The following is a 16,976-nucleotide window of genomic DNA, read 5'->3' on the forward strand; positions in this document are numbered from 1 at the left end:
GTTATCATAATAACCAAGATGGCGTCAGTTCCCACACCGGAGGAACTGAAAAAGTTCAAAGTTGTTGAATTAAAAGAAAAGCTTTCTAAATTGGAGCTATCTACTGCAGGTGGGTAACTGAATTAAATAGCCAATACATACAACTCTGGATATCTTTTGTCAGATCGTTCTAAATGAGAATTTACCATTTTCCTGTATCGGAAATCGAGGAACGTTGTTCCGACGTAGCACATGTCTGCATGCTCAGTTATCACATAAGAATAGCATTTAAATTGCTTACGCTTTAGCTTATATTTTTTATTCATAAACTGGGGTAAGCTCAACACCCTAATGTTTTTGCGAGTAGATTTGTAACACCCCCCCCCCCCCCCCACACACACACACACCTTGCTTCGACACCAGCACAATGTAAGCAGTTCACTCCGCTCTCTCTAGCATTAGAAATGTGCATTTAAAATATGATCCAAACCAGCTTGCATTCCGTCATCGAAACCAGTCAACACTTGAACTTCGTAATTCAAACCATCAAACACCTGAATTCCCCTTGAGCTTCAGTTTCGTGCCCCTTTTATCAGATCGGGGAAAACCACCAACTTGCGTGTTATACGCAAACTAGAGTATCATATTGGAGTATGGATTTGTTACTAAAATAGACTAAATCGCTTTAATATCAACTTTTGTTATACTTTTCAAAAAATCGCATTAATAGATGCCAAGATAAAGTACATTTTACTAAAATTTATGCAGTAGAAGCGTTTGTTACTTACGTAGTAAAGTTAAGTTAATTTACCAGTACAGGATTGAGGTCCTCTACACTGGACTCATAATCATACAATAAATACATACATGATACAGTATATAATGTACATGTAGCATTGCAGGTAATAATCTATAAAGTTTCGTTAGTTCAGTTTTTAAGAAATGTTCGATTTCCATGTTGATAATTTCAAGGTGTTCATGTTTATATTGTTAACACAGTTCATAATGACAACTCTGCTCTATAATTATAGAATAGGTCTTGGTTTTCCCAGAATTTGTCTAAATTATTTTTAAAACAGTTTATATTAGGTGATGATATAACAGATTCTTGAAGAGAGTTCCAAATTCTGACAGTTCGCACAGTAAAATAGTTTTTCCTCAATGTTGATGTTGAATGTAGGGGGTAGAGTTTTTTTGAATTTCCTCTAGCACTATGTTTGGGGGCCACATCTGATCATAACCTTATACAGTTACAGCAGTCTTTATCATATAATCCAGAAATCATTTTGAACACCTCAGTCATGTCCCCATGCATACGCCGGTATGATAGACTGGGCAATTTCAGTTTTTTCAGCCTTTCCTCGTATGGCAATTTCTGTAGTCCGGGCAGGCATCTGGTGGCCCGTCGTTGAACACTCTCTATCAGGTCGATTTCCTTGTTTTTGTATGGATACCAGATTGAACTTGCGTAATCTAGCTGGGACCTGATCATGACAAGTGATTTGTATAATGGTATAAATAACTTTGTGTCCATAAAATGAAATGTTCTACGTAACATACCAAACATTGAATTGGCTTTTTTTACTTTGTTGCTGATATGATTTTCAAAGCTTAAATCTGATGCTATAGTTACTCCAATATCTTTCTCACTTGTTGTAGTCAGCAGTTGTTTATTCATTAAGTAACTTGATGCAACTTTTCTCAATGTATTGTATCTATTTTCAATACTTTCTGACATGCAAATAAATACATTTTTTGCATTTTTTTTCTGTTTCATTGTTAAATAAATGCGATTTGTGAAAAAATTTGCTGTATAGACAAGTATTACAGAATATAGAAATATATTATAAAGAATATAGAAAAATAGAACAATAGTTTAATCTGTTCCGAAAGCATCACTAAATCTGGCTATATATAGCTAGATTTGACAATATAGCCAAATCGGACTACACTTATAGTAGACAAATGTAAACAAACAGGTGAGGTCAGGTCACATTTTCGTCATGCAGTATGAAAGCATGGATGACGTTACATCTTTGTTGTTGATATAAATAATGTTTGCCTACTTGCTCATTTTGAGTTGACTTTTTGAAAATTCCATCATTGCAATTATTTGGTATCCATATCATTATCACTATTTCCACGATAACAAAACTATAGCGAGTTGTTCCAATATCATATGGCGTTGTTGTGTCGTCTGCAGATAAGCATCCACCTGATGAAGATTTGGGCCACATGTGCGCTTACAGCATGCAGATCCCATGCGAAATAGAAGACCAATTGTGCAAAAAATGCTCAGTCGGCTCATAAACAACAAGATATGTGGCATATTTCAAATGAAAAATTTGAATTTTATATCTTTTTCATCTGAACATGAGGATGAATGGATGCGAGTACCAAAAAATGCAACGATGGATTTTCAAAAGTCATGATCACCGGAAGTTATCTTAAAATTATTTTGTTCTGTCTATTCACAAAATTTGTCATTGTAATGTCGATGTGTACGCTGATTTTGTGACCAGGTACGTCACTTATATTTACATATGTCCACTATAGCCTAGGTGTAGTCAGATTTGGCTATATATAGTCAAATCTAGCTATGTAGCCAGATTTAGCAGTGCTACAGGACCTGCTAATTTTTCATGTTATTTGCTGTTTCTGTTGTCTTGTAGTGTAGGAAATTCAGAATACAATATAAACGTACTTCATTTTTTTATTTCAGGTTTGAAGGCTGATCTGATATCAAGATTACATGACTACTATGTCCAGGTATTAAACTAAGATTTTTTAAAAATCAGAGATCTATAACTTACATATCATCTTTGAAAGTTAAAGTTATCATGCCTTTATATTGAATCTAAATGCACAAGCTATTACTGTCATCTCTTCCTCATTGGCTTTAAATTTGATGAGTGTATATACACTTAACATGTATATTATGCATACATTGGTATAGTCAACAACGTGATAAAAGTTAAAAAATTAGTGTTTTATAAAAACAAATTATGAAATCAAGTCTTAAGAAGTTTTTAGCTACTTGTAATACAGTTCTGAATGGAATGTAACAAATTTGGCCACAACATCTTGGGGGAAGGGGAACAGACCTTGTATAAATTTTGGGCTCTGACCCCCGGAGGGAAGGAGGGGCGGAGCCCAAGATAGGGGAAATAGAGGTTAATCTTTAAATCGCTCTAGTCATAGAGTTCTACATGGATTGTAACTAAATGTTGCCACAAACACATGTCCTGTGGGGGAAGGGAACAGAACTTGTATACATTTGGCTCTTACCCCCCGGGGCAGGAGGGGCGGGAGGCCCAATAGGGGAAATAGAGGTAATCCCCCCTTTAAATCGCTACTTGTATAGAGTTCTGCATGGATTGAACCAAATTGGCCACAAACATCCGTTTAGAACATGTATATTATGTAAATCCATACATTGTTCTGAATATAATTTGGCCACAAACAACTCTTCAACGTGTATAAACGTGATAGGGGAAAAAGTTAAATTCCTATTTAAAATTAGTGTTTGGCACCCCCAAACATAAAAACAAATTGGGAAATGAAATCAAGTCTTAAGGAAGTATTATTTTTTAATACTTGTATAAATTTTGGCTCTGACCCCCGGGGGCAGGGATGGGCGGGGCCCAATAGGGGAAAATAGAGGTTATATCCTATAAATACTAGTCGTAGAAGTTCTGCATGGATAAACCAAATTTGTCAGAAACACTTGGGGAAGGGGAACAGAACTTGTATAAATTTTGGCTCTGGCCCCCGGGGGGGCTGGAGGGGTGGGGACCAATAGGGGAAATGTAAATCCTTTAATTCGTATACATAGAGTTTGCATGGGAATAAACCAGATTTGGCCAGAAATATAATTGTGGGAGAATAAGAACTGAGTTTGTAAAAATTTTGGCTTATGGTCCCCGGGGCAAGCCCAGTAGGGGAATTATAGGTAAATTCTATAAATTGCTATTAATGGTCCAAGAGTTTTGTCTGCTGGATTGTTAACTAAAATGGCCACAAACATCCTTGGGGGTAGGAGAACGAACTTGTATTAACTTTGGGCTCTGACCCCAGGGAGGCAGGAGGGGCAGGCCCAAAGGGAAACAGAGGTAAATTCTATCAATGCTATCTTGTCTAGAGTTCTACATGGATTGTAACAAATTTGGCCACAAAACATGGGGGTAGGGGAACAGAACTTGATTTTGGCTCTGAACCCCCGGGCAGGAGGGGCGGGGGCCCATAGAGGTATAATTATTCTCTTGAGTTCTTGCTGGATTGTAAACCAATTTTGGCCAGAAACATTCCTTCCCGGGGGGAAGGGGAACAGACTTGTAAAATTTTGCTCTGGTACCCTGGGTGGGCAGGGGGGTTGGGGCCCAATAGGGGAATAGAGAGTAAATCCTATAATTCGACTACAGTCATACGAGTTCTGCATGAATAACCAAATTTGGCCCAGAAATTTCTTGGGCGAATAAGAAAAACTGCGTTTGTAAATATTTTGGGCTTCTGGTCCCGGGGGCAGGAGGTGGGCAGGGCCCAATAGGGGAATTATAGGTAATATTCTTTAAATGCTACTTAATTTGTCAAGAGTTTTGTTATTGGATTGTAACTAAATTTGGGTTTAGGAGAACAGAACTTTATAAATTTTTTGGCTCTGATCCCCCGGGGGCTGGAGGGGTGGGGCCAATAGGGGAAATAGAGGTAAATCCTTTAAATCCTTCCTTCTCAGTTCTGCTGGATTGTAACCAAATTTTATCATTTTGGCTCTGTTTGGGGAAAATAAGTAAATATTAAAATTTTTAAAACTTGTTCAGAAAATTTTTGACAAAACTATTTTCTGCATAAGGACTTAACTTTCCAGGAAATCTCAATGGAAGAGGTTAATTATTTAATGTTTTCATAATTATTATGATAGTTAGAATCTCCAGATGAGAGTTTACAAATATTATGTTCGAAAAGGAAAAATAAGGGTGCTTTAATGTTTCAGACCAGTATAGGTGCGTTTGACCATAATTCCTTTAAAAATATATTTTTGTCATTAAAATTCAGTAACAGAAGATTGAGTTAATGTTCATTGAGATAATAATTATCATTGAGATAATATAATTATCAAAGGATTTGCATTTGAGATATTAGAACTTGTATCATATGTCAGTCTCTTATGTGTGTGCAACTGATTTTCAGGAAGATTTGCCTTTACCACCCGTACCAGTACAAGTACCTGTCCCGGTTCCAGTACAAGTTCCTGTCCAGTTGGCAGTACAAACACCAGAGGTAGGTTCAGAGGGTCTTCTGGTGTTTAACAAATAATTCTTTTAGAGATTAGAACAGTGAGGTTCAAACATATGACAAACTTATCTTACAAGTAACTTCTTAAATAGGGTTTTGAATTTCTAGAATGTATCGATGAAAGAACACTTGCATGTATATTTCTAAGGTCATAACATGATAGAATTATTTTCAGCATTTCATATTAATACAACTTTTATGCCTCCTTTGTCATTTCCTTGACTGAAAATATCAGGATCATTGAAATATTTCCCCAAATGTTGATAACATCACAAAAAAGTACATCATTCTTCTTTCTGCAGACTCCTATCTTTTAGTCTACTGATAATATGAAACCCATTTTTGAATATAAAATATCTAAAGGGTCTTGCTATCATTTGGCAAGGAACATACTTTCTTTTTCAAGATATGTGTAAGGCCAAAGGTTTAAGTTAAGCTGCATCCTTAATGACATAAGTTCTTTTTCACAGGTGCCTGAAAGCTCAGGGCCTTCTCAATCTGTAGATGAGGATCTTCAGAGAAAGGTTGCTCTGCAGCAACAGATGTTAGTTGTGGAGCACCAACAGGAACAGGAGAAGAAGCTTCTAGAACAGCAGAAAGAAGCTCTAGCTTTACAGGCCCGACACCAGGCAGCCATGATGATACAGCAACAGCAGCAACCTCCCCCTCAGCATGTGGCTCCTCCTCCCCCTCCGGCACCAGTGTCTGTACCTCCCCCTCCCAACATAGACCTAATGGAGAAGGTCCGCCAACAGCAACAGATGCTGGAAGCAGAAAAACAAAAACAGATGATGGAACAGCAGCAAAAGGTGATGGAATATTTTCTACTATCAAATATCATTAAAACATTACTAAGTTTCATTAAATTCTTTCGATTATTGAAGTTCTTAACTGATTTATTTCACTGAATATGAAATTGGTATCGAACAAAGAAAGGGATTTTTTCAATGACCTTTACCCACATTTTTAAAGGAAATTGACATTTTCTTTATGTTTAAGATTTCAGGAAAGTGGCTTCTTTTCGAATATGCTAAATTCTTGAAAGGGAAATGATTTTCAAAACTCCAAAGTTCAAAGATCTTGGCATATGAGATTTATGCATCAGGGAGATAATGTGTATAAGAAACCTTGTTTTGAGATAATCTCTCGGATATGGTAAGAGATATAGCTAAGGAGAAGCTCTCCTGGGCCATAAAAATAACATTGATATAAATCAATAAATTGTTCTAATTGCAGATGCTACAACAACAACAGCAGCAGCAACAACAACAGCAAGCTATCAGTCAGGCAGAAGCAGAAAGAAGAATAAAAGAGGCAGAGATCTTCAGACAACAGAAATTTGCTCTGATGGAGGCTCAACGAGAGGAGCAACAGATGAGAATGCAGAATGAACAGCAGCAGCAACAACAGCAGAGACCACCAGGTTTGTATACTATTGTTTATTTTGAAAACAATGATTTTGCTGTATGATTGATGAATACAACAATTTAAGCAATATACTACAGGTGAGTTGTCTGATGAGTTTAATATGGTTTATGTATTACTTGTACAGCTCATCAGATGCCAGTGCCCCCTCCAGGCCTCCCTGTGATGTCTCACCAACAGCCATCCCCCACTACTACCATCCAACAGCAGCCCCCACAGGCACCACCTCCTGTTCAGATCACAACGCCACTGCCTCCACAGATGGCTCCCCAGATCAGTGGACCCCCTCCTCCTGTGGGTCCCCCTCAGGGACTACCACAGCCCGCACCAGCTCCACCAGGACTAGGACCACCACCAGGTCGTTCAGGTCCACAGGAACTTATAAACTTACCTCCACCCCCTCATGGAGTACCTCCTCCTCCTCAGAATCTTGCAATGATGCCTCCCCAGGCTTCACAGATGCAGGCTGGAGCACCTCCCCCAGGGATGCCACCCCAACAACAGCCTGAAAGTAATATGCAGCAGATGATACCACCTGCACAGCCTATGATTCCACAGCAACAAGCACCACCTCCGGTGTCTGAGCCACACCATGAAGGACCGCCTCCTCCCTTACAGCCTCCATTGAGACCACCACCTCCACAGCAGTCACAGATTGGTATTCCACCACCGGCTATGTTACAACAGCCACAAGGACCACCATCATCTATGGTCCAGATGGGGGCTCCTCCTCAGCAACAGCCTGGAGCTCCACCACCACGACCCACAGGCATACTACCAGGTGGACCTCCCTTATCTGGTCCCCCACCCCCAGGAGTCGCACAAGCACCACCAATGGAGAAACTACCATCTCCACAAGTACGTAAATTACCATTGTGACCAATTCAATTTATAACGAAAACAAATTCCTTCGGTCAGTATCATGTTTCCCATATAGAAATCAAATGATAGGAATAATTTTGGAATAATTTGTCATAAATTCATATAAAACATGCTATAGGTATTCAATTTAGCCTTGTTGTATCATGTATGGCATATCATTTGCTCTGGAAATAATAGCTAATTTAGATACTTTTCATAAGTGAAAGTCATTAAAATATTTTTAAGTGATGAAATATTTTTAAAAAGCTATAATTCTTTGACGTTTGTAGTTGGAGCCCCCACAGCCACAGCCCCCTAAAGAGATCAAGCTGCCACATGCTCTGGAAAAGATTCTGGCCTTTAAGGATGTGAGGGCCCAAGAGGTGGGGCTTACCCCTGAGGAGGTTGAGACCATGCACCAACCAGAAGGTAAATACTTCACACACAATTTATTGATTAGAAAGAAATAATAATAACTCATAGATGAATCATAATTTTTTTGATTGAAATTGATACAACATTATTTTTATTACATATACTTTAACATACATCTATATATGCACTGAACATTAGATTTATAACATGTGTATTGTGTACTAGTTTGGTAATGTCTGTCATACAACCATTACAACTGAGGTATCACTTATAATATGTTATTATATGAAGTTTGATTTCCTTTTCCTTGTGTCACCTGTGATGTGTTATGTTACAGAGAGGGAGGAGGTAGAAGAGATGGAGGGAGAAGAAGATGAGGATGTAGGATATGGTACTTATGACATGGATGAGGAAGCAGACAAACCAGAAGAGGTACCGGTAGAAAAGGAGTCCAAAAATAAAAGAAGGAAGAAGAAGAAAAAGAAGGCAAAGAAGAATCGTCAGCAACAGGAACTACCTTTGTCAGAAAGCATACGAAAGGATGATTCTGAAGAAGATGTACAAATAGAGTAAGGACACTTCACTGACTACTTTATATACTGCATTTCTTTTCTGATTCTAACAAAATGTTGCATGTAGTAATTCATTGACAGCAATTTGGTAGTTATTGCTCTGTGTTTCTAAATATACTGTTATGAAGCTCAATACATCTCTGGGGCACAAGAGTGTATAAATGATGCTATGTTATGATATTGATTAGTATACTTTAACATTTTCCGAGGGGCAACCACTGCTAAGCAAAGTCTTAGGTAAAGTACTGAACTAATAAGTTAATGTTGTGGGTTTTTTTTCCAGGTACATACAGGAGCAATTAGACCTTGAACCTTCTGATCCCAACTATTTCACGTTTGCAAAGATATTTGAAGCATTCAAGGTATTAACTTTATTTCAAATTTAGACAATTTCATTGTCAAAAATGATAAAAATAATCAACTATGAGTTGCACCTTTCCTAAAATTATTGATCCTATTTACATAGCACATCTCCGTTATATTTACTCATGACGTTATGCTACTTATTTGATAACTAAAAAAATAATTTGTTTCTTGAATATATCACAATATGTGCTATATAAGTCTACAATGGAAGTCCAAATGAATAAAGGATTTTTTCTAGCACGCATACTTGCTATCATAAGGCATTGTCTTAAAACTACTACCAAATGGACAGAAAAATTATGTTTAGTTCTATTTCTTGAAGATATCTGAAACAGAGAAACTGAAGGAAAAGAAGGAAGAAAAAGTTGAAGAAAAGAAAAGAGAAGAAATTCCTGAACCAAAGGGAATATTTGATGAAGATGACAGTGATGAAGATGGAGAGGTTTGTTTTCATTTCAATCATTTTATTTCTCAAGGAGAATTTTTATCTGTTCATCATAATGAGCAAACTGGGTGCTTTGCTTGGATCCAGTAATTACTAACATAAGATACCAGTGAGTGATATTGAATTCAACTGGTACCGTAGTCTTAAATGGACATTTTAATGTACTTTTGTAAATTGCCTTAATTCACTTTTTCAGAATTGCCTAAATTCGATCACTTTACGAATTTTGCAGAAATATAGAAACAGATTTAGTCTGATGTAATCAGCACCGTATATTCATGTGGTTGACTAATTGTCCTTATGATTTCATCTTTGAAATCAAATAAGCTGCCATCATTTTCACTATGAGATTCAGTAAGAAATCGGGAACCCTTTCGAGATTAGTATATTCAGCAGTAATGATCATTGTTTGCTATATTGTAAGAAAATAACACCTTGTTAGGAAAAGAAAAGTTATAACACAGGAAAAGAAAATTGAAGATGATGTACCCAAAATGTCAAAGAAGAAACTAAAGAAAATGACTAGACTGAGTGTGGCCCAACTGAAACAGTTGGTGAGTCGTCCTGATGTCGTAGAAATGCACGATGTGACAGCTCAGGATCCTCGTCTGTTGGTACAACTTAAGGCTACACGAAACACAGTACCTGTTCCTCGCCACTGGTGCTTTAAGCGTAAATATCTCCAGGGCAAGAGAGGAATTGAAAAACCGCCATTTGAGCTACCAGAGTATATTAAGGCTACAGGCATCATGGAGATGAGAGAAGCACTTGCTGAAAAGGTTGGTCATTTGTTCAGATCTAAGGTTATATATTTTGCATATTGCAGAGTTATCTGCTCTCACAGTTAGGTGTTGATTGTGACATCAGAGAAAACTGATATTTAAATTAAAACTATGATGTCACAACATGTACCAACTCATAAGGGAGAGGAGGTAACTGCAATTAGACAGAATAAAGATCGTAAAATAGTAAAAGCAAAATAGAAATGTAACGCATCTTAATTGGCATGATTGTATAAAGAGCAGGTAAAAACTCCAGATTATAATTTTCTTTTTTTTCATTTGTCTTTTTTTGGTCATGACTTAATTCTTTAATATATGCGGATTCTGTTTAAAAGCAGGATTTTTAAGCCCACACATCATCAGATGGTGGCTATATTCAAATCGCCCTTTCGGTCCGGATGGTCCGTCGTCCGTCACATAACTTAGTTCCCGATCCTCGCAGTCCGTCCTTCACGACCGTACTTTAGCCGAAAACGTTTACCGTTAACAATGTCTTGTTTCCCAGCTATTTCTCAGAAAGTACAGAGAAGGGAGCTTTCTCAGATTATCACATGTTAGGTTCCCCTGAGGGCCCTAAGTTGAGCTTATTGCTATTTTGGGGTACCAAACGAGTTATCGAACAGATTGACGGACTGCGGCCATCTTGATTTTTTGATAGTTTAATACCGCTTTTTCTCAAAAGTTTGAAGTGGATCTTTTTTTCACCATTAGTTCCCCAGGTGCCCTTTGTGCCATATGTATTGCATTTTTGTGGAACCCCGAAGTCGGTCAACAAGAGGGCCGGACAGGCGGTCTTGGATTTTGATATTTAAAATGACTAGTTCTCAGTTAGTGTACATAAGGGATCTGTCTAATATGTATCTAGTTGTGCATATTGCATTTTGGGGACCACTCGGTCAACAAATGGCCGAGCATACTGGATTTTGATTAGGTTAAAGTTTGTTACCGCGATTTTCAGTTTGTCAAATTACATATGGTTGGTTCTCCTAAGCCCTAGTTGGTGCTTATTGCATTTTGCAGGAGATGGCCGACCTGGTAGGTATTTTGTATAAAACTGCTATTTTCAGAAAAAAGGGATCTTTTCCCTCAAATTTCACATGTAAGTATATCTCCGCTAGGGGCCCTTGTTGTGCATTAGCAATTTGGGGACTCAATCGGCTTCAACAGTATGGCCGACATCTTGGATTTTGAGTAGTTTTAAAGTTTGTTTATACTATCCCCGCTATTAGTCGTCTGTCGTCAGAAAGTACTTAATGATCTGATTGATCTGTAATGTTCACATGTAGTTCTCCCTATCGTCCTTAGTTGTGCGTATTGCAGTTTTGATCTCAAATTCGGCATCAGACAAGATTGGCGGGCCATCTTAAAGAATTTTTTTGAATAGTTAAAAGCTATTCCTCAATAGAAAAAGTTATGATGGGGATTTTGGTTCTCCTAGTAAGGCATAGTTGTGCATATTGCAAATTTTCAATCGGTCATCATTAATGGCCGACACTGGCGGCACCGATTTCTCAGAAAGTTATGAAGCCTAAAATGTTGGTTGCACTCACCTAGCCCGATACATGGGGATTTATCTTATTAGATGAGCTTCCTGCTACACGACGTTACCACCCGTATGTTCCACTTTAAACTGGTTCTCCTCATGCATATTGCATTTTTTGGGACAGATCAAGTAGGAGAGGCCGTACGATGCGGCCTCTTTGTGGATTTGTGGATAGTAAAGTTTAGTTACCTGTCTTGTACTTAGGACCCGCCACCTATTTATGACATATTTTGGTTCTCCTAGGGGCCCTAGTTGTGCATAGCATTTTTGTCAACAATGAAGCCGATCCTGATAGTTAAAAACTATTTTTCAGGTATCTTTCTTCAAATTTCCATATATATATTTCTAATTGCAGTACCAATCTTAAATCCAATTTTAATTAAAGTTTGTAATTTTAACTCTCTCAATTTATGCATCGTTCCCTTGTTTCAAGTATTTCTTTTGACCAACAAAAACATTTAAAAGCAAAAATTCTGTATGGATCAAAAGCTTCATGATGCATTTCTTCAGGTGGCAGACCAAGTTTCTGTATGGATGTGTCTAATGGCTGATTTTCTCAGAGCTTCAGAGAAGTGAAGTTGTGGTTTTAGACCATCACAGAGAAATCCAGCTCCTCCACCGGTGAGGATTTGGAATACATTGCTTCACCCAGGAAGACTGAGGATGAGGTTGTCCTCTGTAGTTTTACTGGTTTTGTGGATGTGTACAAGATTTTGTTAAATAACAGATGAATTATTCAATAATTTAGAGATAAAGAAATGAACTATGTGGCATAATATAATAACACATCTGTTATTATACTATCTGAAATGATTACATATACATTTAGTATTAACATGTAGTTCACAAAATGTGTTATCATGTATATAAATTTCTTATAAACAGCACTTTCAGTGAATAGGGTTAAACGTGTTATTTTGATATTGGTAACATGGAGAGAGGTTTTATGTCAAGAAAATAATTTATTTTAAATAAATTATGGATTGTTTTACATGTCTTCTCTTTAACAGGGAAAAGAATTCGAGACACGATTAAAAGAGAAGAAGCCCGGTAATTTATCAGATGAATTAAGAACAGCTTTAGGCATGCCAGTGGGACCAGTAAGTACTGAAAATAATATTGTATTCATCACTTGTCCTATCACGTTTTATATGTTGTGTTTTAGATAACCAAGTTGTCTTTATGGATTTAAATGCCCACTACCTTTCCGGAGCGAAATTCAAAGGCTTCTTAAAAAAATAATAACAAAAGCAAATATCTATCAATGGCCTAAGATGAGGTTACAACACTAAACATAACAAGATTTAAGATAACAGTAGAAATTCATTTTGCTGATTTGCCGTCTGGCGCAGTGATAGTCAACTACTGCGTGGTATTTATGATGACGGCGGGAACATAAAACGACCCGCGTTATGAAAATTAACATTTTATTTGTATTGGTAAGGGTAAGTTAATATCTTTTGCGACTCTACAAAAGTAGTGATCTTGTTTTATATTCCCATTTTAAAAATTAAAAGTTGTTTTGGAAAGGTAGTGGGCCTTTATAAAGTGCAAGTTATTAAAATAAAGTTACATTTAGACCTCTATTTGCCTTTGAACTTTCCTCAATTCAATCATACAATTTCTATGAATGATAAAATAAAGCAACATAATTGTTTTAATATTATATTGTATAAATAATTGCATGATTTTATTTTTCAGAATGCAGATAAATTTCCTCCACCATGGTTGATTGCTATGCAGCGATATGGTCCACCACCCTCTTATCCTAATTTAAAAATTCCAGGGTTGAATGCTCCCATTCCTGATGTAAGTCTTCTTATTTACCAGTAAGACGTGTATACACATCCTTAATACTATGTAAGTTTAAACACTTAAAGAAACTGGTCTTCAAGAAACACAGATACTCAATAAAAACATGAATGGCAGACTGTCTTGGAATAACTTTAAATTTTGATGTGAAATTAAACCAAAACAAAGAAGTCAGTGGAATAACATCTGTACTAATATGATGTGAATTCAATTTAAGAAATGTTACAGATTAGTTTGTATCCTATTGCTATCTTGATGTGTTGTTATGTTTCAATTCCAGGCAACTTCATTCGGTTATCATGCAGGAGGCTGGGGTAAGCCTCCAGTAGACGAAAACGGTAAACCTTTGTATGGAGATGTGTTTGGTACTCAAAGTGGCGACTTCCAGGTAAGTGGCTTATTAGTTATTTATCAAATAATAATAGAGAATGTATTATTTGATGAAGTTCTGTATTTATGTTATTGTCATTTATTGAGCAAAGTAATAGCCTGGCAGTTATGTAGAGTTTATGTTTATTGACACATTCATTTGTTAAAAGTTACACTATAGATATCAAAATAGCAAAAATGCAAGTGTTTTGCCGCAGCCATGTCCATCCTGTCATCTCTCACACTTTGTGATACACGGGCAAGGTATGAATGTCTCAAAGATCTTTACAGAATTGATGTCTCAGCCACAAAGTGCTACAGAATTTATGTCTCAGCCACAATAGCACTTTGCAATTGACACCAAGATGTATGATACTATTATCTAAATGCAGAATCAAGCAATTCTGTACTATCTTATACATGTAGAAATGATAGAACAAATAAATAAAGGTGGGCTATGTTTTTTACTTTGAATAGCTGTGAGTTCACTATTTGCATCTTTTTCATCAGGTGGTTGTAGAAGAGGAAGAAATAGATAAATCTCACTGGGGTGAGCTGGAGGAAGAATCTTCAGAAGAAGAGGATTCTGATGAGGATGAAGAAGAGGATGAGGATATGACTGGTCTAGTCACTCCAGGTGGTGAAGGGTAAGTAGGCAATCATGTGGATAACAGAGTTGTCATGGGGTACTGTAGTAAATAGCTATTAGTATGGAAATACTTTATATGATAAGTCAAAACAAATGGCTGAATTTTGTGATCCTAAGACTGAAAATTTTCAAAATTTTCAAATAGAAAGTTTCTGAAGATGGGGAATATTGACTAATTTGCTCAATTTATATTTTTGAAATGGCTACATTGAATAGTTAACTCAATGGATCCAAACCATTTATGTATTGTGTATTAAGAGTTTCTAGAATTGAAATCTGTTTAATATATTGTATAAACAGAGTAATACACACTTAGATAATTGGTGTGAGTAGTTGGACTCATGAATCATTGTAATTAACAGATTGGTGACCCCAAGTGGTATCACATCGGTACCGATGGGTGTGGAGACCCCAGACATGATCGAACTGAGAAAAAAGAGGATAGAGGATGCCATGGACCAAGGGGGAGAAACTCCTGCCCTCTATACAGTTTTACCGGAGAAGAAATCGGCAGTGGGCGGTGCAATGATGGGCTCGTCACATATATACGATATGTCAGCAGTAGGTCTTCATCTTTAACAATTTGTTATGATTATACAACACTCTTCTCCGACAAAGTGAAAAACATTTTTGATGAAATAATGGGATTATAATGGAGATGTGGTGTTAATTGTTATATAGTCATGTGTTTTATTTTGGTTTCTTTTGTGGTTTCTATAAGCTTTTTATATGTATGTTACCACAGGGTGTGCCCGGGAGTAAGAAGGCAGACAAGGCTGCTCCCGAGGGGATTGAGGTGGCCCTCAACCCAGAAGAACTGGATCTGGACAGTGCTGCAATGCAGGCAAAGTATGACCAGACAATGAGGGAACAACAGTCACAACTAGAGAAAGAAGATCTAAGTGACATGGTTGCTGAACATGCCGCCAAGCAGAAGGTTAGTCTTACAACAAGTCAAAACATAACTCCTATTAATTTTGTAAACTTGTACTTGTTTACAGCCATATACATCCAGCTGCATGTAGGATATTGCACAGCCTAAGCTTGCTTGTTTGTTTATCAGATATTAAGCAACTAATATACACTTTGTATTGATGTCTTATTTATGCAATATATACCATATACTGGTTATTTTCGTGGTCAAAATTTTCTCCTATTTGAGCTAAAAAAGAATATTGAGTTTTAGCTGTTTTAAATTGTCACGATCTAGCTCTAAAAGTATTTATTATTCCATCATTTCTTAATAATTCATAAATCAAATTAATTTCCATGATATAGCCATGTCCCTCATGAAAATAACTGGCTATATATACAGTATATCAAAGTACAGTATTTTGATGGCCTTGGAAACCTCTATCATTTGTTAAAATGTGTTTGCTCAGGGTTATCCAACCTTCTAAACCCAATGTTCTGTTCTTATTTCAGAAACGAAAGAAACAACAACAAGACAGTGGTAAAGCTGCCAAAAAATACAAAGAATTCAAATTTTAATGTTATTTGTCTGTCTGCTATTGTTCTAGTTCTTGATGCTGTATGTGTTCATGGACAAAATATTACAGGTAATATGAATCATGTAATAGTGTGTGTGTTGGAGATGATGGAGAATCACAGCTCTAGTTGGTTGTACTGGCTTATAATGTCAATCAAGTCATAATGTGATTAATATACTAAAGGACTGCAACTAATGTGGATATGCTGACTTTGTCTTGTGAATCCTTCATTTCAATAGATTGTGAGATATTTGAAAGGTAATGAAAGGAATAAAATTTTAATAAACTCATTTTGTATTCTTATTGTCATAAATGCTTTTTTACTGGTATACAAGATATGTAATGGCAAGATTTCTAAATTGCACACATCATTTACAAGTATGTCCTTATGAATGGAACTGAATTGATCGAATCAAAGAATGTTATTTAAAAAATGATATGAAAAATAAAGCTAGACCTGTATATACCACTTATAACTTACTACTAGTATGTAGTAAGGGCATTGTGGGTAGGTATTTTTACGTCTAGCCCCCCACTACAGTGTGGTGAATTGTGGGTTTCTGACCATCCTCTAGTCTTTCGCAAAGAAATTTTTGCCTTTATTGAATCTTCACAAAAGTTTTAATTTTTCCACATATCAATAATCTGAAGACGCACTTTTTCAATATCCTATACATAAAGTGCATGCATGCTCAATATTTGACACATCATATGAAACAATTTTCCAATTTCATGAATCAAGGATTATATAGCAGCTGACTCTAATTCTGCAGTAAATATTTAAGCATTGATGTTACTATTTTTTAACTTCATAGGGGTGTGAAAGATATTTTGTTTGCAAACTGTGTGAATCCGCGTAGGGGATTCTTACAAAAGTTTGCAAACAAAATTTGTTTACTAACCCTATGAAGTTGAAAGATAGTTACATCAATGCTTATAATTAATTTTTCAGACTACATGATAAAATAAAATACGTTTAAATGTATGATTCTATTGATTTTCCAATGGATAATTTT

At 36.5% G+C, this 16,976-nt stretch overlaps 1 protein-coding gene across 1 annotated transcript; it reads left to right on the forward strand.

Moving 5' to 3' along the window:
• The first annotated feature begins 8 nt into the window (after positions 1 to 8).
• Positions 9 to 16,250, forward strand: LOC138319603 (splicing factor 3B subunit 2-like). The gene is made up of 18 exons (XM_069262752.1): positions 9 to 109; positions 2,702 to 2,748; positions 5,167 to 5,256; positions 5,742 to 6,080; positions 6,508 to 6,694; positions 6,824 to 7,554; positions 7,848 to 7,986; positions 8,270 to 8,501; positions 8,788 to 8,866; positions 9,193 to 9,312; positions 9,780 to 10,094; positions 12,651 to 12,740; positions 13,342 to 13,449; positions 13,733 to 13,840; positions 14,332 to 14,468; positions 14,833 to 15,031; positions 15,216 to 15,407; positions 15,896 to 16,250. Exons 1-18 carry the CDS (start codon positions 19 to 21, stop codon positions 15,959 to 15,961), a joined length of 3,270 nt encoding a protein of 1,089 aa, XP_069118853.1. The 5' UTR covers positions 9 to 18; the 3' UTR covers positions 15,962 to 16,250.
• The last annotated feature ends 726 nt before the right edge of the window (positions 16,251 to 16,976 follow it).

The sequence above is a fragment of the Argopecten irradians genome, chromosome 3 (assembly GCF_041381155.1).
Source record: "Argopecten irradians isolate NY chromosome 3, Ai_NY, whole genome shotgun sequence".
Lineage (NCBI taxonomy): Eukaryota > Metazoa > Mollusca > Bivalvia > Pectinida > Pectinidae > Argopecten > Argopecten irradians.